General features: G+C 40.6%; 1 protein-coding gene across 1 annotated transcript in view; it reads left to right on the top strand.

Annotated features, from left to right (window-relative positions):
• The window catches only part of PTPRO (protein tyrosine phosphatase receptor type O), a 229,350-nt gene that overhangs the window by 195,267 nt on the left and 7,758 nt on the right, over nt 1-26,325 (top strand). Inside the window, exons 19-25 of the mRNA XM_060167078.1 lie at nt 2,632-2,667; nt 5,856-5,937; nt 16,088-16,178; nt 18,284-18,360; nt 19,184-19,318; nt 19,548-19,670; nt 24,354-24,508. Coding sequence (XP_060023061.1) covers nt 2,632-2,667; nt 5,856-5,937; nt 16,088-16,178; nt 18,284-18,360; nt 19,184-19,318; nt 19,548-19,670; nt 24,354-24,508 — 699 coding nt within the window. The remainder of the gene's footprint in view (nt 1-2,631; nt 2,668-5,855; nt 5,938-16,087; nt 16,179-18,283; nt 18,361-19,183; nt 19,319-19,547; nt 19,671-24,353; nt 24,509-26,325) is intronic.

Below are 26,325 nucleotides of genomic sequence, written 5' to 3'. Positions count from 1 at the left end.
AAAGTTTTTGACTTTACGGTTTTGGGTTTTAGTTTCTGTTTGTTTTTAACCACTGTGAACCCCATGTCTCTGCCATTGCCTCGTTTTCCTCTTTGGAATGAATTTCATTCTGGCGGGCTTTCCAAGATGGTCATAACCATGAAGAACTTATAAAGAATGCATCTTAACTTCTTGACGTCATTAGGGTTTTGAACCTAATCTAGTATAAGGGAAAGAGGAAAGGTAACAGAAGCACATCATCCTGTATGCATATATACTGTATGTTGGATGGGTGTTATCAGTTATTCAGAAAATCTTCCACAATGATAAGATGATGTCTTCAACATCACCCAAAATGGTCACTGTGGCATGCACACACACGAGCTCTTTCCATAAAGTGCTAAAGTGAAAATTGCTAGCAAAACCTGAATTTACATGTTTAAAAGTGAATTATCCCTTGATTTGAGTCTTAGGATCAGCACGACAATTGAAAATGCAGGAAAATTCTATCAGTGTTGCTGTGGAGTCTCATAATTCAGTCCTGTCTTGTACCACAGCCTTAAGATACAAGAAACCTTTGGAATCTTCAGGAATTCATACAAATCTAATCAGAACAATGAAAGTTGTACACAAATCATGACGACATACACTTAATACAAGAGGTCATACAAAACATGTGGTAGAATTTCATATTATATTTAAGGTTCATTCAATTAGTGAATGAGACTGAAAGAAAAAAATACTGCCTCTAAAAAAAAAAAATACTGCCTCTCTTGCATGAATCAGGTTTCCACACAGCTGTGGAATAGTAGTGACTTAATATTTCAGCACTGAATGTATTCAGTGTCACCCTACCACATATATTTGTTTCTTCCCAGTTTCCCTTAGAGTCTGTTTGGATTTGGAAAGGTTTTGTGTTTTTCTTTTTTTAATTTCACTCTGAATCACAAAACATGTTGGCAGTCTCCTGACATTATCAGAACTGTTCCTTATTATGCTAACATTATGTTTTCATCAAGCACTAAAGTAATGGGCTCCTACTATGAGAAGTAAATGTAGGATTCCTAACGTTAACTAAATTAGCATCACAAGAGCAGAGTAAAAGAATTATTCAAGAGGTACACCATGACAGTGGTCTTTTGGGGGGTTGAGGGAGAGGTGAAGTAAAACTAGAATGTCTATTACCTCTAAATCCCAAGTATGGAAAACCAAGAGAGGATGAGGGAGAAAAAATAGGGCAAGAACTATTAAAATGGACTGTCTTCACTCAGAATTGAGAAGAAAGAAAAACTATCTGAAACTAGAAAAGGAAAGAAAACCAGGAACACCACTTGCCTTTATGGATATTTCCTTTGCTGCATTACTTCCTCTCCACCCACAAGTGCCATTTCCCCAGTGGGATCCCTCAGGAGCCCAAGTCTAATATCAAATCCTTAATTGCATCATTAGAAAAAATTGTGAGGATGACATAACAAAGATGTGTTGTTTCAATTCAATTAAATAAACATTTATTGGGCACCTGCTAGTGTTCCATTAACTGTGCTCAGCTCTGGGGGACAAAGGACAGTCTAGCAAGGAGCACATATACAGCTGATGGTCAGACCACGTAAGAAATACTCATGAACCAGGTGCTATGAAAGCCCGAAGGAAGTAGTGCTTCGTTCCGCTAAAGGCTTTCCAGAAATGCGGCTACCCAAGCATTCCTAATTTTCAATATAAATAAATATTTTGGCACATAAGAGTACTCGGATCACACCTGGCTATTTACTATCGATTGTTTATGTTCTGAAAGTCTGGGTGCTTCCGTCAATATTTCAAGACCTTTGAAAATTACTTATAAAAATGGTCACACTCAATCATGTATCAGTATCATTTATATAAGACAATCTAAACACAATAATGAAGTCCTTCAGCAGATACTATCTTAGCATTAGCTAACTTAGGTCAGTTATCTTATGTGTTGGTAGAAAATAGTTCCCCTTTTAATAAAAACCCTAAAAATGTAATAAACTGAAACATACGTTAGTATTACATGTGTCTGAGCTTGCAGACTAGCAATGCATTCAGAACAAGCAGGTAATAGGTATAGTTCCTCAGATAGCTGAAAAACTAGTTCAAAACTGAATAAGAACAACGCCGTAATAGAATACATGACACGTGACAACACTGATAGCACAAATTCACATTCCCGATGAAAATGTCCGAAAAGGTTATTTTATTCCTTAATTTAAAAAGCATTATGTCCATCCTCCCTCCACCAGTTCTCACCTTTATTCCCCGATTCTTTCCTTTTGCCTGTAGAATCTGGAGTATTTAGACAGGAAATACTTCTATATATTTACAAAGCACTTCAGCAACTTAATCACCAGGAGCAAGAAGTTATATTTCTAGAATTCAGTTTTTTGGCAAATCTAGAACATAAAGTGTAGGTATGGCCCAGAAATCTAACAGAGTTTTAAAACATGAATCTGGAATTTTTATCATTATCTTCTCATTTAAGGGGAAGTAATTAAACAAACATGAGGTATGTTTAATAAAAATTAAATAAAATGGCAGTGCCTGATGTAATTATTTAAAGTTCTTCAAGTTTAATCATTTTGTTAATCAGTTCTTTTGCCCAGATAAATTTGCCTCTCTTTTCTTAATTCACAGGAGTAAAAATGGTTTAAAAAAGAGGAAACTGACTAAGTAAGTTTTTCTTACTATTTCATTTAAAAATATTCTTTATAATGATCTTCACTTTCCAAACTGAAAAGTTTGCTGTCTTTAAATAGAAGGGATGCTTAAGAAAGAGGCAAATGCATATTAAAATAGCTAAGCTATTATGCGTAGGTGTGTTTACACATATGGATGGCAGTGACCACCAAGTGTACCAAGAGAAACCATCTCAGGAATAAGGAAAATTCTCGCCACGTGAAATCAGAAAAGGAATGGGTTGTTAGGAATTATAAGTCTTACAGAAGGAAGTCTACTATTCTAAATCTATAAGGAATCTAATATTTAGCTACATCAAAGTAGTACAAAAACCTTTGACATTTTGTATCTTCAAATTTCGTGCCTATTGCAGGAAAAGGCTGTTACTCTGTTTGATGTTGTAACAAATACTTGGATAAATGCTGTCTCAGGAAATCTTTATAATAAACAGAAAAGGATAATTACTTTAGCTAACCTGTGGTTTCACTTATCTACTGAACTGTTACGTCATAAGAGTTATAATTCTGATGGGTGAAAATGAACAGTCAGTTGATTTCAAAAGCCTAATTAGAGTATCACCTCCAGGCCTTTAGTTAAAAACTCTTCATATAAAGAGTGGATCATTCCTATAAATAGAGTTCATTCTTGATACTTGCCTGGGATAGAATATTAGTGAATTCATTAAGGAGGCAGTTAGGGGTCCCAGCCAAATCTATGGTATCTGCGCTAATGGAATACATAACACAAGAGAAAAATTGATGCAAAAGATTTCTCTTCAGCTTTGAGTGACATATAATATTTTGGCACATATAGGTGACAGAATAATTTTTTCCTAAATCTATTTCAAATCAGTACGGATTCTATTGGCGTATATCAAGTGATGCAGGAGAGACGAGACCAGCCAAAGCAGAGGAGAGGTGCTGTCAGCCCAAAGGAATGATTTGACAGAAACGGAAAGACTTTCTTGCCCAAAATTATTAGTTGGGTTGTTAAGTGAAGTACAGAGGCATAGACTAGAGCAGTTAGAGGACACGGTCTTGGGACCAAAAGGGAGCCCAAGACCCAAGCAGAGAGAAGGAGAAGCAAGATGTGGACCAAAGTTTGAGTGGAGCATAGACATGGTGGAACCTGCCCACAAGACAAAACGTCGAGTCAAACCAGCTTCCGCCTTCCCTCTTCTCATTTTCCTTCTCATCCTCCCTCCTTCTCTACAAACCTTTTTTTTTTTTCCAGTTTCTAGCGTATTGTTATTGATAAAAGTAGAGAATGGTAAACTTTGTCTGTGAAGTAGACCCACTATGGAGAAATGGCAGTGGATCTGGGTATCAAGCAGTGGATAAGCTTCTACAAGCCATTTTTGAGGGACTCCTCCCATCTTTCCATTTACTTTCTCTTTACCTTTTCTCTTTCACTCCAAATGCCCCCCCCCACTGCCACCACCGTGCTCCTTGGCTCTCCTTGCCCCTCGCCCCTTACCCCTTACCCTCGCCCCTTACCACAGTAAGCCCTTACCTCGCCCCTCCTTTCCTCACCTCCTCTCCCTCTAAACCTTTGTCCCACTGATAGATCTCTGCTCCTTCCCAGTTTTCTTTCTCTTCTCCTTACCATTCTCCTCCTCTCCCTGATGTTCATTCTTCTACTTCCTGGGTCCTTCCTCTGACTCTCTTTCCCCTCTCCATCCTGCTTTTGCTTTTTCTAACCCCATTTTCCTCTTAATGAGATGAGAACCAGCATCATCAAGTCCAACTTTAAGGTCAACGCACTGCCAAGACAGCAGGGAAGGATCACCCCACCCCGCCCCTGTTTAGCTGTTTCTTTTGGAAGGGTGGCAAGGTTGAACGAAAAAGCTTTTAACCAGGAGTCCTTCTCCTGCTTCTACCCAGGGTTCTCCAGCTTAGTAGCCCTGAGATCTTGAACTACTCATTTGACTATCTCAGCCTGGGCTCTCTGTGGAGTTCCATCTGGAGTGTGGGGCTAACGTTGTCCATGTCTACCTTAACCATCAACCCAGCAAGATGACCTATAAGAGTATTTAGGGTGTCTTAAGGGTACAAGGCATTCATGTTATCATTATTAAGTAAAACCATTAAAATTTGAATGTATTATTTGGGAGGTATAATACCCTCAAAAATCAACTAAAACCTTAACATAATCTATCAGGTTAGCTAATCGACAACTTTGAACAAATATCTATCATATACCTTGTATTTGCTAATAGGGCATAAGACCACAGATAGATGATATAAGCGGAGTAATTTGCAGCAAGATGAAGGGAAAGGTCAACTCTGTGGACCCTGTCAAGGTGGAAAGGCTTGGGTTAGGTGACAGTGCGGTATCCTGAAGAAGCTCAGGGAACAGGTTGGCATGGGTAGGCTCTAGAAGAGATAAGCAGCTAGAGAAAACCACAGGAAATAAAACCGAATTCTTATTCAAAAAAAAAAACAAAAAACAAGGAAGAAGGTGGGCACTTCTGCTACTGATACAGAAACATAAACTCAGATGTGTTACTTGATTGTCCTGAACCATTTTGCTATGGAAGACTCTGAACACAACTCTGAGAGAGAGAGAGGGAGAGAGAGAGACAGAGAGAGAGCGCTCTGAGAGCTCCCTGGAGAAATGTTTCCTGCCAGGACACTGCCTTTGCTCTGGGAAGACAGTGCAGCACAATTCCTTACACTTGTAAAGCTGTTTAAACTTCCACGTTTCTGTAATCTGTAACATACTGTGTGTCAACCTTGTGATGTAGGTATCACTCTGATTTTTCATAGATGAGCATGTTAAGTCTCAGAAGAGTTAGGTAAATAAAGTAAAACTATAATTCGAACAGGTCTTCAGACTAATCCTTTGTTTTTTTCCATAAACTGGAGTTTTCTAGAAACAACACATATACCTGTGAGTGTATGAGTGTGTGTATATGTAATATTTTACTGCTAAAGTAAAAGCCAATTAAAAATCTAGAGGTTTCTCCTATCCTCAAGGAAGTTTAATATATAGGGCTCTCTTTTTAATTATAATATATCAGCGACTGGTAACTTTAACCAAAAAAAAAGGAGTGCTAACCTCTGAGAAGTAAGAAGAAAATTGCAAGAAAATTGTTCATGTTTGAGAAGTATGGTGTTAAACGCTATATGACACCTATCAACAGGATTTTTAAAACATACCTTTCTTTGTATTTGACAAAGCCCGGTGCAACTGGATGACTTTGACGCCTACATCAAGGATATGGCCAAAGACTCTGACTATAAATTTTCTCTTCAATTTGAGGTGAGTGAGTAAAGTTTTTCCTACCCTCTGTGGGCAGGGGAATTGGCAGCTTTGTACCGGTGTCATTCCCCTGCTCACTAGGCAGTGCTGGTGGTGTGGTTCATAATGGACCGGATGGTAACTGGGCTTGGGGGTACCTAATGTGCTGGTTCAGAGCCAGGATGTCAACCCTTAGTTAGGAGGTCAGGGTTTGGGTGGCACGAATGAAAGAAAGAAGAGAAGAGATGCAGGTACTGGGGGTGCTGGGGTGAACAAACATGGTAACAGGAGAAGTTTTCAATGGTAACATTGAAAACCAGGGAGAGGGAAAGTGCAGGGAGAAAGCAAGCTGAGGATTGAGACCTGGAACGATTTCTCTTTCAGGGGATTTTTAGTGTGTTTCTCATGCCACTTAGGACACAGTAAGGGTGGATGATGGATGAATTGGACCCCTTTGTCTCCTGAGCATATAAGAGCCTGGTGTCTCTTTTGCTGTAGGACTCTTGGCATTCTACTGCACATGTCTTTGTGAGGTTTTGTTTTCTTTTCTCGGAGAAACTGGAGAAAGAGAGTTACACATGCTTTGGGTAAAAGAGGAATAAAATTGGCAACATCTTTTTCTGAAGCACACATATTTCTTTGATTCCGAGATCATGTGTCAGAGTAGATGGAAAAGGGTCTAGGATCTCAGTAGTGTGAGGGATCCAACTGGTCCTCAGGTTTCCTTCCCACACATTTCACAGCTCAGAACACAGTCTGAATAGCTTCCCATTCTTCAGGCTTCCAGCAAGGCTCAAGGAGACCAGGGAGAAGGGAAAGATAAAGTGACTTTTCTAAATTATGTCATTTTTTTTTAAAGCCCCTCAGCTGCTTTTCCTGTGAGACACCAGGTGGTAGAATGTAGCTGCTCTCTCCTCATTATCCATATTCATTTCTTCTTTCCTCACATCAGCCAAGGACAGCTTTGTTCTGCAAGAATCAGCAGGAATCCTGGTATGGGTATTCATTCTAACAGGGCATTTAAGGATGAGAAGGATCTTATACATTATCAAATACAAAGCCCCCGAACTATCACCTGTGTCACGAGAAATGCCACATAAAGCCTGGCTCAGTCATCCATTGTACGCAGGTGCATGAGAAGTTATAAATGCTACACCAAATGCTATAGCTCGAAGAACAGAAACTCAATTTGAAATGGAGATCTACGGTGAGGATGGCATTTCAGAAGAGTATACCAACGAAAGAAGGATGCTTTTTATAAGAAAACATAAGCCCAAACTCAGAAGAAAATAAATATCTAGATAATTCTGATAAAAATTATATTGTAGTTACACCTTCTATTTTTTACCTTTTTTTTTTTTTTTTTTTTTTTTTTTTTTTTTTTTTTTTGCGGTACGCGGGCCTCTCACTGTCATGGCCTCTCCCGTTGCGGAGCACAGGCTCCGGACGCGCAGGCTCAGCGGCCATGGCTCACGGGCCCAGCCGCTCCACGGCACGTGGGATCTTCCCGGACCGGGGCACGAACCCGTGTCCCCTGCATCGGCAGGCAGACTCTCAACCACTGTGCTACCAGGGAAGCCCAGCCACAGTCTCTTAATTCCTACCAGATGATATGACCTTGGTGGAACAGCCAGGGTCACTGCCTCTCCTGGAAGGATTAGGAGTACCCCCAGTTCATGTCATCAAACCCCAGTGTAACTATTACTGTGCTTCTGAATTGCATCATTATAAAAAGAAATTCAGTGAATCATTTTCTGGTAAAAAGAAAATATTTTTTTCAGTTGTGAATGACAGAAATACAATTCAAACTAGTTTAGACCAAAGAAGAAGGGAGTTTGTTCAAAGGATAACTAAGGTATCTCATATAATCAAAGGAAAGGTTGAATAGCTAAACCAGGAGGAGAGCAGGGAAGCAGCTCAGTCTCAGGAATGGCTGGAATCAGGGGCCACACACCTGAAGAGACCCCCTCTTTTTATTTCTCATTTCTACTTCTCTCTTTGTCTTGGCCTCACTTTCTTTGGCTGCAAACCAACCTCTTTCTCATAGTGGAAAATGCGACCACAATCAGCCTCGGAGTATCACACCTATGGTTGCCAAAGGGAGTCATTGACTGTCTTTTCTTGTTTGTAGTTTAAAAAATAATAGGGGAGGATTCTGATTGGCTGGCATGGCTAATGATGTCTGCTCACACTGTCTGCAGCCTGGGAGGGCAGAATTACGGAAGAAAAGGACAGTTCTTATTGGTACCATGTGGATAAACCAGAAACCAACAGCATTATACCCAAAGAGAGGACCACGCAATAAGTGATTAGATCTGAGCTTCAGCTGCTTCAAAAATGTGAAAAGTTGAATGGTCAATTTTATGACTAAATATTCAGTTTACAATATGCTGAGGGCTTCTATATATTCAAGGTATAAATGAACACATTCAAGCTTATTTCATAGGATTTATAACGCAGATAGGAATGTACCAAACTGAGAGTCCAACAACCTGGATCCTCACTACTGCTTTGCCACTAATTAATACAGGAAAAAATCAGTTTCTCATCACCTCAGTTTCTTCATCTCTAGAATGGGTAAGTTGAACACAGAGTGGTTCTCAGCTGGACCTGTACCAGGCAGTGCCCTAGGGGGAGTCTGGGGGTGTGTGGTCATCCTAATGGCTTGGGAGTAGTATTTAATGGGGAAAGGGACAGCAATGTTAAGTGTTCTGCAATGAGTGGGACAGTCTCACACAATAAAGAATTGTCCCAAGCCAGTGGTATTCCATGGAGAGACACTGGACTAAATTGGGGACAAGGTTACATCGAAGCTTTATAATTCTTACATATTAGTCAGGGTTCTCTAGAGAAACAGAACCGATAGAAGACATATACGTTTTATATATATATATATATATATATATATATACACACACATACATATATACATATACATTTATACATATATATACACATATATAATATATGTTAACTATATTATTATATAATTATATTATATGATTATTATATAATTATATTTTATAATCTGAAGATCCTATATATGATAATACAATAGAAGATAGAAGCTGATAGATAGATAGATAGATAGATAGATAGATAGATAGATGGATGGAGAGATTTATTTGAAGGAATTGGCTCACACAGCTGTGGCAGCTGGCAAGTCTGAAATCTATAGGGTACCCAGGGACGAGCTGATGTTGCCACTCAAGTCCAAAGGCAATCTGGAAGTAGAATTCCTTCCTCCTCAGGAGACCTCAATCTTTTAAGGCCTTCAACTGAGTGATGAGGTCCACTCACATTATGGAAGGTAATCTGCTTTCTCAAGTCTACTGGTTTAAATGTTAATTACAGCTAAAAAAATACCTTCATCCAACATCTAGACTGATGTTTGACCAAGCAACTTGGCGCTATGAGTAGCCAAGCTGACTCATGAAATCAGCCATCACACCATGACCTGAAGACGTGTTTAGTAATTTTTGTTTATTTTAAGGATATTTTTTCATATCCCTTTGTTCTTAGAACATCATTGGTCAAATATGTAATTTATTTGGTGCCAATCCTGATGTTGTATCTCTGCTCTGGTGAGAAAATACAAATTACCCTCCAGACGTCTGTTTTAAATCACAGGCTCAGACTGTAGGTTTTGGACTAACATTTGCTTAAGCAGTGACCTAGTGGTCTGACTCACTTCCTTTTTCATTTGACAGCCTCCCAGGAATTGCCAACCTCCAACTCCACCCAACCGCACATCCTCAGGTTCAGTGTCAGAGTAACCCCATCTATTTTCAAAGACCCATTGTGCTTTCATACCTGACTTCAGGGTGAATGTCAAACCTTTCACATGGCAGCCCTCAAATTTTCCTGAAACTGATAATTAATGGAGGCTTAAGAAAAAAAAATGTTTCTTGCTCTAATGGGACCCCAAGAGGGTATAGAGATGGCTGAATCAATTGGGCTAGCTAAATTCAGTATCGGACAGTTATTTGTTCTGTTTCTATTAATGCTTAATACCTGTATTCATGTTGACGCTGACATGGAAAGATCACACTCATATTGAGACGTTATGTCATTTATAAACATCATGCAAATTGAAACTGTCTGGATTTACATGTATTACCAGTACCAGTCATACATGAAGCTACACGAGTTGCTAATTTGCATTCACTGAATAAATTCCTTTTTCACTCTGTATCTGATTTCAGATCTGTTGGAAAGATTGATTATCCTTCTGATGAAAATATACATCTTTTCTTAAGGAGGTTTGGGACTCGGGGATTAGATTCAATTTCTCATTTCTATTGTCTCATGTTGAGAACGTTTCAAAAAGCCAGAATTTAGAGCTTGGAATCTCAGATCCCATAAGACATAGCACGTATTGTTAATTTTGCCATTAATTTCTGTACTTTGTGTTTGATCAGGATGCTAGGGAAGCCCTCACTACCTTTGTTTGGAGATGTGGCTGCATGGGTTAGAACAAAACTCTATCACTTGCCACATAGTTCATAGGAGATGATCTTTGATGTCTGGTAGTAGCTCCCATTTGTAGCTGTTTTTGTTTTTTTTTTTAAACCTTAACTGTTTATTTATTTATTCTTTTCTTGGCTGCGTTAGGTCTTCGTTGCTGTGCACGGGCTTTCCCTAGTTGCGGGGAGCGGGGGTTACTCTTCGCTGCAGTGCGTGGGCTTCTCATTGCAGTGCCTTCTCTTGTTGTGGAACATGGGTTCTAGGCATGAGGGCTTCAGTAGCTGTGGCAAGTGGGCTCAGGAGTTGTGGCTCATGGGCTTAGCTGCCCCGCGGCATGCGGGATCTTCCCAGACCAGGGATCGAACCTGTGTCCCCTGCATTGGCAGGCAGATTCTTAACACTGCACCACTAGGGAAGTCACTGTAGCTGTTTTTATTTGCGTTTCAGTCCAGTTCCCTGGAGATCTACCTGCAGCATTGCTGAAATAAGTCAACTCACACCCTCTACAGCAGTTCTTACAGAAGGGGTCTTACTTCTTTCCCAGACCTGAGTTTCCTCTGCTCTCATTCTTCATTGCCTAAGTTTTGGTCTCTGTTTCCAAGTGCCTGTACTAGCAATTTGTCTAGTGATTGGAACGTTACCCATCCTGGAGCCCAGGGCCCTACTAGCTATTGCTAGACTGTCCTGAGGTTGACATCCTTCTTACCCAGTATTACATCAGGTGTCCAAGTTTCCCATTCTTCCTTCAGAGTACCTGTTATAGGTGTCGGAGCCCTAATTGCGTAGTTCTCCAGAATGTGAACTTATTTGGAAATAGAGACATTGCAGATGTAATTAAGATGAGGTCATCCTGGAGTTGGGTGGGCTCTTAATCCAATATGTCTAGGGTCTTATGAAAAGATAGCCATGTGAAGACACAGAGACAAAGAGAGAGAATCCCATGTGATGACAAAGGCAGAGATTGGAGTCATGCACCTGCAAGTGAAGGAAAACCAAGGATTGCCAACAAACCATCAGAAGCTAGGAAGAGGTGAGCCCCTGTAGGTTACAGAGGGCATATGTCCCTGCTGACACCTTGACTTCGGATTTCAAGCCTTCATTATTATAAGATGATACATTCCTGTTAAGCCAGCAGTCCCCAACCTTTTTGGCACCAGGGGCCGGTTTCGTGGAAGACAATTTTTCCACGGCCTGGGGGTGGGAGTGGGGGTGGGGATGGTTCAGGCAGTAATGGGAGCGACGGGGAGCGGCAGATGAAGATTTGCTTGCTCGCTGGCCCGCCGCTCACTTCCTGCTGTGCGGCCCGGTTCCTAGCAGGCCGTGGTCTGGTACCGGTCCGTGGCCCAGGGGTTGGGGACCCCTGTGTTAAGCCACCCAGTTTGTGGCACTTTGTCATGACAGCCCTAGGGAACTAATACAGAACATCACTAAATACCTTGCTCTAAATCCTTTCTTCTCCCTTTGCGTTTACCTGAAAAGTAACCAGCCATTGCCCTATCCCATTGGACCTTTCACTGGCCACAACACAGGTCACATTGTTTCTCCTGACTTGTCCTGTAGTCTAGTCATCTATCTCATCTGATTCTAATGTCCAACCTCATCCGAAAGTAAACAACAAATGCTTATCACCTGTTGACATTGTTACAGACTCTAAAGCCAGAATAGAGCTTGTGCTCTTCCGAGAAGATGTGGCACATGTTATGGAACGAAGGTATACCCCACCTTCCCAAATTCATATGTTGAAGCCCAAGCCCCAGTGTGATGGTATATTTGGAGATGAGCTCTTTGGGAAGTGGTTAGGGTTAGATGAGGTCATGAGGATAGGGCCCTCATGATGAAATTAGTGCCCTCATAAGAAGAGACACTAGAGACCTTGCTTTCTCTTCTCCCCAACCCCACCACGTACACACAAAGAAGAGATCATCTGAGCACACAGTAATACGGTGGCCATCTACAAACCAAGAGAAGCCTCATAATGAAACCTACCTTGCCAGTACCTGATTCTTGGATGTCCTAGCTTCCAGAACTATGAGGAATAAATTTCTGTTTCATCCACCCAGCCTAAGGTATTTCGTTATGGCAACCCAGGCATACAGTGCGTGCGTTTGTGCCCCACTTTTCAAGACCGTATGCTTCAAACACAGCCAACACAACACATACTGTCACTGGCTTCAGTGACTGTATCGGTTTCCTAGGGGACTGCCACAACAAATTACCATAATCTTGGTGACTTAAAACAACAGAATTGTACTCTCTCACAATTCTAGAGGCCAGATGTCCAAAATTAAAGCGTTAGCAAGGCCATGGTCCCCCTTTGAAAGCTCTAGGGGAGAATCCTTCTTTGCCTCTTCTGGTGGCCCTGGGCGTCTTTGGCTTATAGCTGTGTAGCGCTAATCAATGCCTCCTCCTCATATGGCTTCTCCTCTTCTCTCGTTTTTAAGGACACTTGTCATTAGATTTAGAGGCACCCAGATAATACAGGATGATTCTTATCTTATGATTCTTAATTACACCTGCAAAGACTCTTTTTTCCTAATAAGATCACATTCACAGGTTCTGGGGGTTCCGACATGGACATATCTTTGGAGGGATTATCATTCAACACTATGGATGACTATGTAACCTAGAAAAAAACCCACAATGATAAATTATATTAGAAACAAAACTGGCAAAACAAAATTCAAAAATGACTTATGTTGGTTTCAGGCCATCACCTCATACTTCGCCTTCATGAAGATTGAAGCCTCTGGAGTTTCCATGTGGTTGGAAAAAAAATAACTGCAAAGCTACTGGGCTGGAAACTTAGTATTTGATTTTCCACTTAGTGACAGGCTGAATTACAAAAGATTGCAAGGCATTTTGTGTATACGTGCCATTCCTGCTTTGCTACAATTTAACTTTGGCAATTTACATTTACAGTATTCAGCCCATTAAGTCACTCTTATCAACTTAGGGCATTTACAGCAGGGAGGCAACACACAATTAAAGTCCTATCAGTTAGTCAGCTTCCATATGTGCTCCAGCTCTCAGCCTCAATCTGTTTCCACAGTTTCTTTTGGTACCGGAGGGCTTTTCCTGTGGCTTATCCGTCTGTCCTCAAAGTGGGGCTTTACTGGGGGAGAGTTGTTCAGTTAGCACAAATGGCAAAGGAGGGAGAAATTATGGAGTCAGGCAAAGCTAAACAAACAAAGAATCATAATGGAAGCATTTCACAATCACGATCAATAGTGCTGCATTAATATTTATTGAGTTTAATCATTCCATTTGATAGTCACTATATACCAGTGAGGTATGGAAAAATTATTAGCCTTATCTTACAGATAATTAAACTGATGTTAACGAGAGTTGAGATACTTTTTCAAGACCCTGCAGTTTATAAGCGGTCCACCAAAATAAGCCAGATGTTTTGACAAACTATCTATAAAGACACTCCCCAAAGGAGGTAGATTTCCAAAATATATTAAGCAATGGAAGCATCATTTAAGTACACTTATAGCTGCCAAGAGGAGCTAACCTAAAAATAACACTGATTTGGTTGAAGTTTGCTAAAAATAAATTTTGTTTCTTATAAGAATAATATAATCAGTCTTTGACAACCCTTTAAAATGGAAAAAACAGTTATAAAGGAAAAATGACAAGCTTCTGTTTAAGGGCATTTGCAAGCAAGGGTTTTGCCCGAGATGAAAAAAAACTTCTAAATTTGTAAACTGAAGATCAAAGTCAGCATAGTTGGTCTTTTTTTTTTTTAACATCTTTATTGGGGTATAATTGCTTTACAGTGGTGTGTTAGTTTCTGTTTATAACAAAGTGACTCAGTTATACATATACATATGTTCCCATATCTCTTCCCTCTTGCATCTCCCTCCCTCCCACCCTCCTTATCCCACCCCTCTAGGTGGTCACAAAGCACCGAGCTGATATCCCTGTGCTATGCGGCTGCTTCCCACTACTACCTTACGTTTGGTAGTGTATATATGTCCATGCCTCTCTTAAGATTGACTTCGACTTGGGCCAAGAGCTCGCAATTTTGTGAGCTTGGATAGCCAACAGTGATGAGAAATCAAAGGAAGAGAGAAATCTGGACAATTAGATCAGTTCATCCATGTTGACTGCAGCTTGCATTCCATGCCATTAAACACACATACGCTAAACTACCAAAGAACTTCTATGTGGACGTAGCAGACATCCCAAGAACTGGGTGTCTACAACATTTGCTTTGCACGGGCACTTGAATCAAGACACTGAACGCACACACACCAAAAAAATTCCCTGCTCAATCTCTCAAAACATCATCAAATGTTTCCAACTCCCTTCAAAACTCTTTCAAAGACTTTCCAAAATTCTTCCCCCAGAGAAGTATTCCTCCAGCTTATGATTCTTTAAGGTAATAATTGGGAGGAATCATGAAGAATAGCATCCCATACACGTAAATTAAATTTCCAGCAAGTGGTGTCTCTACTTGTTCACTTAATAGTCTTACAGAAAAATGCATACTATATATGTAACCCCATTCCTAGATGGTTAGACAGACCGTTTACTAATATTGCCCTCGGATTTGTATGGGATTTGCTGCATTGGTCATGCGCTGCACAATTCCAGGGAGCACCATTTACGTAGACCACAGAATAATTGATGCCCCCGGAGAAATCCAGGTGGCTTGACTCCAACCCCTATTTCCTATCAGACACATGTCATAGAAGCTTAGAAACCCCCTTTTCCAGGAACATAGATTTTCTGAAGTATCTTTGTTGTCTGTTTATATAAAAATTGCTTTATCGGTGCACCTTCTGATAATAGAATTTATGAGTAATGATACACACAAACAGATACTTGGATGCTCCTATTTTCATGGAAGGGTTTGCCTACCCACTACTGCGTCATCCTTATTTTGGGGGTTTATTACCAGATTTTAGTGACTGTCAATCCTATATCTTGTAACGTGGAGAATGTGCCCTACTTCTTGTTCCTCACTCTCTCCTTTTCTACCTTCTCAAAAGCTCATCGCCTTCAGGAGAAATACCTACAATTCCTCATAGAATAGGAAATATTTATGCAAACTGCATACATTTCAGTTACCTTGTACCTCCAAAAATCTGAAACCTACTTCTGTTTTCAAATTCTCCATACTCCTGAGTGTACTGCACATAATTCTTACCTTCTCCAAGTGATCACTTAGCTATCCAAGGTCTTCATGTATTACATCAGTCAGCTATTACTGCAATAATGCTATATAGGAAACGACCTCAAAACCTCAGTGACCTACAACACTTATTTTTCTCACTTGTGGCTCTGTGGGGCAGAGGAGATCATTCTACTTCAGGCTGTGGGTCAGAGTCAGGTCTGTTCCATGTGTCTTCTCATCCTGGGACCAGTAGCTTTCCTGGGCATGTTCTTTGCAAGCAGATGGCAGAAGCACAAGAGAGCAAACCAAGCTGAGCAAACACATTTAAAGCTTCTGATTGGACGTGAGTTCTACCCAACTTCACTGGCCAAAAGCAAGGTGGCCACAGTAGGATGGAGAAGTACACTCTGCCCAAAAGGGAGCCACTGTGACATCGTAAAGCAAAGGGGGTGTGATAATTGTGATCATTCTATTAGAGGCAGGAAGTGAAGAATAATCCAGTATGAGCAATAAACCGATGTGAACAAGAATGCAATCCATACCATGTATGGGAACCTCAAATCTATTCTCTGTCCTTTACAGGAGTTGAAGTTGATTGGACTGGATATTCCACACTTCGCTGCAGACCTTCCACTGAACCGATGTAAAAATCGCTACACAAACATCCTACCATGTAAGATTGTCAATAATGCCGATCCTACTCATGTCTTCCAAAGGCTGAAGGGCTGTTACTGAAGAGTAATCAGTTTCAGGGACCTCTGGCCAGACCCAGTAACGGTCTGTTATCTTCAAAGCCATCTCTGTGATTGCATTGATCACATTGGTGTTTGATGTCATTAGATCCTGTCATATGTAGGAAAATTTATTAATTATGCTTTTAAATAAATTGTATCTGAACAGAAAAGACCGACCATTTGGCTTTTTGGAGATCAAAAAGTATTCGCCAAATTAGGGACAAGATAATCTGTGCTCATAATCTATTTTCAGTCAATTCATTGACAATGGAAGGAAGCAAATGGAAAGGGAGGCAAGGTGTGAAAAAACCTCTCTTCTTACTTCTGGCAAGTTCTGCCATTCCTTAGCATTTTGTAATAAAAGCAACATTCAAAGAACAAAATAATGCCATTTGCAGCGACACGAATGGACCTAGAACTTGTCATACTGAGTGAAGTAAGTCAGACACAGAAAGACAAATATCATATGATATCACTTACATGTGGAATCTAAAAAATAGGGTACAAATGAACTTATTTACAAAACAGAAATAGAGTCACAGATGTAGAAAACAAACTTGTGGTTACCAAGGGATAAGAGGGGGAGGGATAAATTGGGAGATTGAGACTGACATATACATGCTACTATATATAAAATAGATAACTAATAGGGACCTATGGTATAGCACAGGGAACTCTACTCAGTACTCTGTAATGGCCTATATGGGAAAAGAATCTAAAAAAAAAAGAGTGAATATATGTATATGTATAACTGGTTCACTTTGCTGTACAGCAGAAACTAACACAACACTGTAAATCAACTATACTCCAATAAATTTTTTTTTAAAAAAGCAACAAAGAAAAAGTAATATAAAGTACTTACAGGACAATTAAAATACCTTCCAATATAGATTTAACTTTCCTCTCTGCTACACTCTAGGGGGAGCTGGGAAAGAAGGGAAAAGTGCAAAGCTCTAGAAAAAGAGCTCCCTCCTTTAAAAAGGTTCTTGACAAAATTAAGTAGTAGTATCATTACAACACCTTACTTCTGTACACATTTCAGGATTTACTTTTTTCATGTGAAGTCCGTTTACAAAAAGACCATCAACTCCATCTTCTCTTCTCAAGGCTTCCCAAAAGTAGTGAATTCTCTGGATGTCCCTGAGTGAAATGGAAATCCTGTGTTTAGGCTACATTCTATGGCCTTCCACATAACCTACCAAATATTTTAGTTCCTGTACATATTCTCCACAATCCCCAAAAAACCTGGAGACCACTCTTTCAAGGACAGGAGGGCTGAGGGGAGGAAATATTGGTGGGGAGATATTTATATATTTATTTAAACCAGAAGCTAAGATTGAGATAGGCTAAAATATTGAGCTAAAATAAATTTTATCTACCTAGCCTATCACTGACCGATTTGACTTGGTTCTGAGTACAGCTATTGGGTACAGAATTGTCCTGATGAGTCTTCCTTCCACTCTGATTTTTTTTTTTTCTGGTTCATTTGTTTTGTTTTATATCTGTTAATCCCAAACTCCTAATTTATCCCTCCCCACCCATTTCCCCTTTGGTAACCATAAGTTTGTTTTCTTTTTGTGAGTCTGTTTCTGTTTTGTAAACAAGTTCATTTGTATCTTTTTTTTTTTTTTTTAGATTCTACATATAAGTGATATCACATGATCTTTGTCTGACTTACTTCACTTAGTAAAATAATCTCTGGGTCCATCCATGTTACTACAAATGGCATTATCTCATTCTTTTTTATGGCTGAGTGATATTCCATTGTGTACATATACCACATCTCCTTTATCCATTCATATGTTGATGGACACTTAGGTTGCTTCCATGTCTTGGCTACTGTAAATAGTGCTGCCATGAACATTGGGGTGCATGTATCTTTTTGAATTAGAGTTTTCATTTTTCTGGATATATGCCCAGGAGTGGGATTGTAGGACCATATGGTAACTCTATTTTTAGTTGTTAAGGAACCTCCATACTATTCTTCATAGTGGCTGCACCCTTCCACTCTGACTTTTAATATTTTTCTCCTTATGCTTTACAGATGACTTTAGCCGAGTGAGATTAATCTCCATGAATGAAGAGGAAGGTGCAGACTACATCAATGCCAACTACATTCCTGTAAGTAATCAAAATTAAAAATTTTAAAAATCAGGCATCCAAATTCTAACCCAGCCAGAGGAAGACTATTAGGGCTTCAGGGATGTGTCAAACAGTTCAATAGAGAGCCGTTCTCCACTAAGCACTCCCACTCTAAAGAACAGTTTCCATTATTCCATTTTAGAATAAAGAATAGGGAAAAAGGGCTTCCTTGGTGGCGCAGTGGTTGAGAGTCCGCCTGCCGATGCAGGGGACGCGGGTTCGTGCCCCGGTCCGGGAAGATCCCACATGCCGCGGAGCGGCTGGGCCCGTGAGCCATGGCCGCTGAGCCTGCGCGTCCGGAGCCTGTGCTCTGCAACGGGAGAGGCCACAGCAGTGAGAGGTACCGAAAAAAAAAAAAAAAAAAGAATAGGGAAAAAAAGAAGCCCAGAGACTAGTAATATACAAATTTCTCTGAAAAAGATTAGTGAAATTGAAAGTAGATCATTATACTAAAGATATCTTTCTTGTGCTTAAATGTCAGTGTCAGCAACCAAACTCAAAGGGCTCCACCTGAGCACCTGTGCTTTTAAAATGTATCTGTAAAGACAGTGGTTGTTATTGTAAAGACGTGTGGGTGTGATTTCTAGGCTCCCCCCTCCCCAGAATGTGTCCAATCGTATGGATTTATACAGCCAGCTACTATGACTGCCTCCTTGATGAAAAAAGGAGAAAACATTTCATACATGCATGATCCCTTGCCATTTTAATCCCAGTAAATTTTCAGTTTTTTCTCATTTGTGTGAAACGGCATTTGGTGTTGACTGTAGCTCCTTAGGTGACAACTTTGTCACTTACCTTCCAGGGATACAACTCACCCCAGGAGTATGTTGCCACACAGGGGCCTCTGCCTGAAACCAGAAATGACTTTTGGAAGATGGTCCTACAACAGAAGTCTCAGATTATTGTCATGCTCACTCAGTGTAATGAGAAAAGGCGGGTAAGTGCCTAGTGGGGTCAGCCCCACTTAGCAGCGAAGCCTGTACCAGCCACTGCCATGGATTAAATGCCTACTGTCTATTGGAAACTATTCCACTTGCTTCATTCTTCATCCTCACAATAATCCTACACAATGCTTCAGAGGCAAGTCATTCGCTTTCCCTAAATGAGTACAGACTATTTCCTCCCTAGCCTGTTTGTTTTAAAAGCTTGTGCTATTGTCCCCTCAGGTGAAATGTGACCATTACTGGCCATTCACGGAAGAACCCATAGCTTATGGAGACATCACAGTGGAGATGATCTCAGAGGAAGGGCAGGATGCCTGGGCCTGTAGACACTTCCGGATCAACTATGTAAGTCACAGAGTGTGGGTTCCGGAGCTGTTCCCACGCTGAGGGAAGCCCCAGGGTCAGGAGACCAATCCCCCTTCATGGGAGACCATGAGCACCTCAGACTTGGCAACATGGCTTCCTCCAAGAGGAAAATCCCAAGTGTAATGTGCTTGTTTCCTAACTCCTCGAGAATGGTGTGGATTAAATACTCATCCTGGAGAGCCCGAGGAGATGGAATCAGAAGGCTACACCGTTCCATCTCAGCTTTCAGCCAGGGTCATAGAAGACACGGTGACCCACTGCTCACCAGGCATGACTGAGGAGAGAAGTGTTGTCATACTTATATTAACCATATATGGGTATATTTAGGATATACAAGCACCTGCATTATAAATTAAAATTTAGTTTTAGATGTAGTGGTTTGGGTTTTATTTCGCTTTGTTGGGCTTTGTCCCTTACTTTGTTGTAGTTTGGTTTTTATTATTTCTAAGCTACTTCTGGACCTTAGTAATCATGGTTTCCTAGCTCTTTTGAAATGCTATTGAATTCTGATTGTTAGAATGTCAGAAAAGTCTATTTTTTCCTGTAAGGACTGCTACATCTCTGCTGACAGGCAGGCTAAGTTTTACTAGTATTCTCCCCTAAACATGGTCTCTGTTGAGGACAAACTTAATACTAAAGTCCTCAATAAAATGTGCTTCTCTGCTTAGAAACAACATTTTCTCACAGTGTAGATCAGAGGATGAACAAAAGACCCTGCTTCGTGGAGTCCATGAGCTAAGAATGAATTTTACCTTTGTAAAAGTTGGAAAAAATTAAAAGAAGAAGAATATTTCACATGAAATATTATATGGACATTAAAAAATTCCAATTTCAATGCCCATAAATAACATTTTATTGAAACATAGCCACAGATTTGTTTACTGATTTCCTATGACTCTTTCTGTGCTACATCAAGCTTGAATAGTTGCCACAGAGACTGTATGATCCACAAAATCTAAAATATTTACTATCTGCCCTTTACAGAAAATGCTTGATGACCTTAACATAGGCAACGGAAACAAGGATCGTCCATTATCAGTGCAACCCAAGCACTCATTAACTCGCCATTTACTGATATTTACAAGAAGCAAATCACTTCTTAACCACTACCTGTTAACAGTGGCTTTTGCTACATTGAGAATTTAGGCAAATCCCAGTGTAACTGTTAACAGACTGCTCCAGGCTGTTCCACCTCTTTGAAATGCCCATCTCCTCCTGTTCCTCAAGCACACTCCTACTCAGAATTTCAGCTCAAGTGTTAGCTCCTTTATCAAGCCTTCCCTAGTCTCAAAAGACCTTTCTCCCTTTCCTCTCCTGCTCTAGTTTCATTTATATCACTCCATCACTGTGCACCATACATGGTTATAATTCTCTCATTTCATGTCTGCCTTCCCATCTCCCCCCACCCCATGTACTGTAATGGACTCAAGTATCCTGTTTTAATAATCCTTGTAATCCTAACCCTTAGCCACTTAATAAGTCTTCATGGCATTAATAAATCAGTGAATGAATGAATGTTTTCAAAAATAATAAATCACTTAGAAAACATCAACAGACTTAGCCATCAGAGAAAATGTTTGACAATCTCAATTCCATGTGAACTCTCCTTTCTTTCTTGGATATTTTACCCAGGAAGCCGGTATAAACTGCTATACAAATACAGAGTAAATCTTTCCCTAGGTTTTGCATCTGGGAGAAAAAAGTTGCAAAGCAAAAATAAGGTCTGTTCCCTTGACTGGGAGAAGTGACATCGATCACTGTGTGATCAATACTATGTCCTTGTCCTTGGTCTTAAATAATAACTTTTCAATGACAACCACGTGAAGGGCTTGAAACATAGGAATAAAACGCTGAATAGTAGACGTTTCTGGTTTTTATACAGTAGTTGCAAGCATCTGATCCCAGAGCGCCCCCTTTTGGCCATAAACAAGTTGAATCTAAATTTTAAGCTCCTGCAATGAAGGTTAAATTACCAAAGAACATTGTGCTGTGCCGATGAATACCTTTTTCTATTTTTTTCATTTTTTGCTTATATACTTCTTTATTCCGTCTATGTTGATATGTGGAAATTTTCAGAGTACAACCAGATAAAATTACACAAGTGAGGAAATCAGAGTATGAGAAATGTTGGAATGGTTAAGTAAGATGTAACCAGCAGGGTTTTCTCATTTAATAGGAAAGGAGGAAAATGACCATAACGCAAAATTTGTCACTTTCCAGTACTTGAAACTTGGCATGAACTGAGTAAGAACTGGAGACTAAAAACCAGCAAAAACCTGTTTGTTCCCATTACTTGTGCCTTGCTATTCAGCTGACAGGAATCACCCATCTGATACAAGACCTCTGCCCTGCAGCTACAGAGAGACTAATCACAATTTAAAGCCTTCTTATTTTTGAACTACCTTGCCTATTTTAGCTCGATGCATTTTTAGATACATTTTAGAATATATATATTCTAATATAGTTATATATATAGGTCTATATATGTATGTATGCGTGTATATGTATATATTCTGTCAATGAAAATAACCAGTAAACAATCTACAATAGGAATATTTATTTGAACCACACTGAGGACTATAGCCTTGAAGACAGCCTCTCAGGTAACTCTCAAGAACTGCCCTGGAGAAGAATGATTTTCAGCACAGCTTTCTATCTTGTCAGAACAAAGAATATTAAACAAGTCAGGGATACATTCCATCAAGATTTCAAAGAAAACCCAGATCAGCACACACACAGCAAGCCAGTATGGCTTTGGCACCTGGGAAGGGCTTCTTATCACGGAAGGAGGACCAGCATGGGCATCCCAGGAAGAGGGGCATTTATCTTTATTCTCAACATGGACATTCTTTACTTCCGGCCAATGCACCCTTTTCTTTAATAATTAAAGCAAGTGTACAATGTATGTTTGATAGGCCACAAGCAGGCCGTTCTGGTTAGCATAAAATTCAAGTTAACTCATGTATAACCCAGAATGGTTTCCCGTACTTCAATATGTAAACATTTCTTTTATCAAAACACACATATCCTACAATGTATGAGTCTTGTGCTCAGCCTGTGATCCGCATTTGGAAAGCGTGAGCATTTTCGTGAATTTTTCTGGGCAACCAAAGTTATCTGGGGATAGAGTATTCTTAAATCCTCCAGGTGTTGAGTAATTCATTCATTCTGCACAATTTATTATGCTTGAGTTACTTTCTTGCCATACTTTCTGAGGACAGCAGTGAGGTTGGCCAGCATCTTTGCAGATTTCATGCTCCGTGTGTCGAAGACAAAGCCCTTGAACTCGCTCATAGAGAGAGACATTGCGTATGGCTGGGGACGTGTGGCCTTAGGCCAAGGAGACAGTGGGTCTAGTTGAAGTGCTGACATTTATATTTATACAAATATTATTATATTTGTATTTATACATTTATTTATATGTCTAATTTTGACCTCACCCAAGACCAGTGACACTTTGAAATTCATTTCTCTCTAATACCTGAAAACCTAAACTTTAACTCCAAACTCATAGCCAGACCAAATTCTTCCAAAGTATGATATAGTATTCCATCTCCTGAGTGGATTCTAGGGTCTTAGCAAATTTGAGGGGTGAGGGATGCATTAGATCTTTGTGAGGCTTGGATTGGAATATTTCTGATAGTTGATAGCAAAACTTTATGCTTATGAATTAGTAGGGACTTAAAGAAGTAAATCTTGGAGGACGCACATCCTAGCTGATATTTATGCAGGTCAGAGGGAACAACAATGTATTTGGTACACGGGTTCATATGAATGGGAAAATATACAAAACATACCCATTTACTGGGATTCCCAGAAACACCCATTGAAATGCACTGAGCTGGATGACAGCAAGTGGTAGTAATTATGCTGTAGTAGTGATGAGGATATCTAACAGATACCACCCTTCACAAACATAATCACACTTAATCTCCGCAACAACCCTTGCTAAAGATATCATGAGACCATTTTCAAATGAGAGAACACTGGTATTCAGCGAGTTTGTCTTCGTCAGTTCCCCTAGCATCCGATCCCAAGACACGGATTGTTATATAGGGGATTTTTTGAGAGTGTAATGTTGGGTAAAATCTGTCCAGGAACAAAGGAAGCAGGATAGGACAGGAGAGTTCTCCCATCTTGACTTTTTGTGCCCCAGTGTCAATCACTCATTAGCTGCAGGCTGCCCTCAGCCTGAGAACGCCATCTCCTAGGCACTTCCCAGCAAGGTAGCTCCCTTCAGTGGGAGACGCCTGTGAAGAGTGGGGTGCAGCTAGATGCTATTAGCAGCATCAGGGAAAGGGGGTGCAACAGCCTGGCCCAGTGGACCCAAGCGGGTCACCAACAGAATCTTTCAGTATTTAATTCATCGCCCAGAGCTGATGTAACTTCTAAATGGCAGAGCCGGGATGCGAACCCTGATCTGCTTAAGCTCTTATCGCTACAGAGGCATAGATTAGCCTATTTATCCTACTCTCTGAAGCTTTATACAATTAGTATTTTTTTTCAGGGCCTGCTTTGTGCCAGACACAATGCTGAGAGCTGGAAAGGGAGATCTACTGACCAGGAGTGAAATGTGGCTTTACTGTCGCTTGTGAGCTGCTTCCGAGGCCTGAGCCACCCTGACAGGGGACTGAGAGATTAACACTTGTTTTTCTCCTACAGGCTGACGAGATGCAGGATGTGATGCATTTTAACTACACTGCGTGGCCTGATCACGGGGTGCCCACGGCCAACGCTGCAGAAAGCATCCTGCAGTTCGTACACATGGTCCGACGGCAAGCGACCAAGAGCAAAGGCCCCATGATCGTGCACTGCAGGTAACCTCATCAAATGCACTGTCAGGTAGAAATCATGGAGGAAATTGCCCACCATTAAACCACTGATCGGACTGAATGAACAGTTAAATGAATTATGATTTTTTTAAATGTACGATTAACTGAAGTCTTATTAGATACATGATTTACTTATAATACAGCTATTTATATCCTGTAGTATATCAGATTAATAATATTATTGCCATTATCAGATTAAAAAAAAAAAAACCTAAGGAGTAGAAAGATTAAGGGAGTCACAAAAGTTCACGCATCCAGAAAATGAAGGAGTTAGTATTCAAATCTAGGCGCACCGGTCTCCAAAGCCCGGGCTTTTAAGCACCAGGGGATGGTACCCTATCCTATCAAGGATTCTGTGGGGTTTATAACAGAGCCAAATACAAAGTCAAATTAAAACTAGCCCATCACAACCCAGAGTAATATAAATAGACATAAAATGGAAGTTGAAGGAAAGGTGAAATAAAAAACATTCAGCTCATGAAGATAAACATATTTGCTAGGTTTCCCTTCCAGATTATCTCTAAATTTCCAGATGGTGCAGACAAAAGGTGCTATATGATCTACTGCATTATCAAAAATCAAGGACCACGCTAATCCCTTACAGAAAGAGTTATCTTTGAATTTAAGCTTTCTTTCCTACCATGTGAACAAAGTTCCATCAAAACCCAGCAGTGTGACGTAATGTTGTTGTGACGTGTTTATGCAGCCTCAGAAGAGCCGGGGATGTAAATGCACTCCTGTTGTGTATCAGCAGTAGAAGCGGAATAAAGCTGTCAGAGGAGGCATTGGCAGCCAATAATCCTGGATCTAGTACCTTGGTCTGTGAACTAGAATGGCTAAGGGTGTGTGTGTGTGTGTGTGTGTGTGTGTGTGTGTGTGTGTGAGAGAGAGAGAGAGACAGAGACAGAGACAGAGACAGAGAGAGACAGAGAGAGAGAGAGAGAGAGAGAGAGAGAGAGAGAGAGAATGGGTCTCCCTGGAAAGAAAAATGTTTCATAAGCTACCAAGGTTCTGATTAGGAAGACTACCCTTGCTGTCAGTCATTCCCAGGTCAAAAGTTTTGCTTCACCAGATGAAATTATCTCATCTCAAAATGGTTCTTTCCAAGAGCAGAAAATAAAGCTGCTCGACCCTGGGGTCAAACACATGGACTCCTTTCACGCACGTAGCAGGGTAGCAGGTATAGTTCTGGATGTGACTTCGCAAGTGTTCACCCAGACACAGAACGTTTTATCTGAGAGGGTAAGTCCTAAGAGGGAAGAATTGTCTGGTAGAAGAAGCAAACCACGGCTCTGAACTCATGGTTTTTCCTGTTGGATTTCTCTCCCAGCAAATCCCACATGTAAATTGGTTTTGATTTCTATTTCCTCATATTCCCTCATAATCCGGAGTTCACGTCAGTCTGTGAGTGATTGGAGGAAAAGGACGGCTGACTTTAGCTGTAACCCTGGGGACTGTGATGGAGAATAGGTCAGCCCATATCACTCCACTTCCCTCTATGCTCTGAGCCCTGGGATTTGGGGACTGGGAGAGACTGGGTCCAAATATTAAATCTGATTTTGAGGCAACTGTCTGGGAGAATGAAGCAGACTAGCACCCACTAGCAGGGCAGATGCACTTTAAGGAAGGTCTGAGACGATGAACTTGACCTAGGGCTGAAGACACACAAATTACCAAGGCCCCAGCCCTAGAACTAGGGTGTGGACATCTCAACTAAACTTTCTAGCTGGGTGTGAGGGCTTAACTCTGAGGCTACTCGGAAGACTGGAATTGTTTACGTTTATCAGCTCCCAGGGGGCCAG

The sequence above is a fragment of the Lagenorhynchus albirostris genome, chromosome 11, assembly GCF_949774975.1.
Source record: "Lagenorhynchus albirostris chromosome 11, mLagAlb1.1, whole genome shotgun sequence".
Taxonomy (NCBI): domain Eukaryota; kingdom Metazoa; phylum Chordata; class Mammalia; order Artiodactyla; family Delphinidae; genus Lagenorhynchus; species Lagenorhynchus albirostris.
Note: the sequence above shows the minus strand (reverse complement) of the source record. Positions and strands in the feature narration are given on the sequence as shown.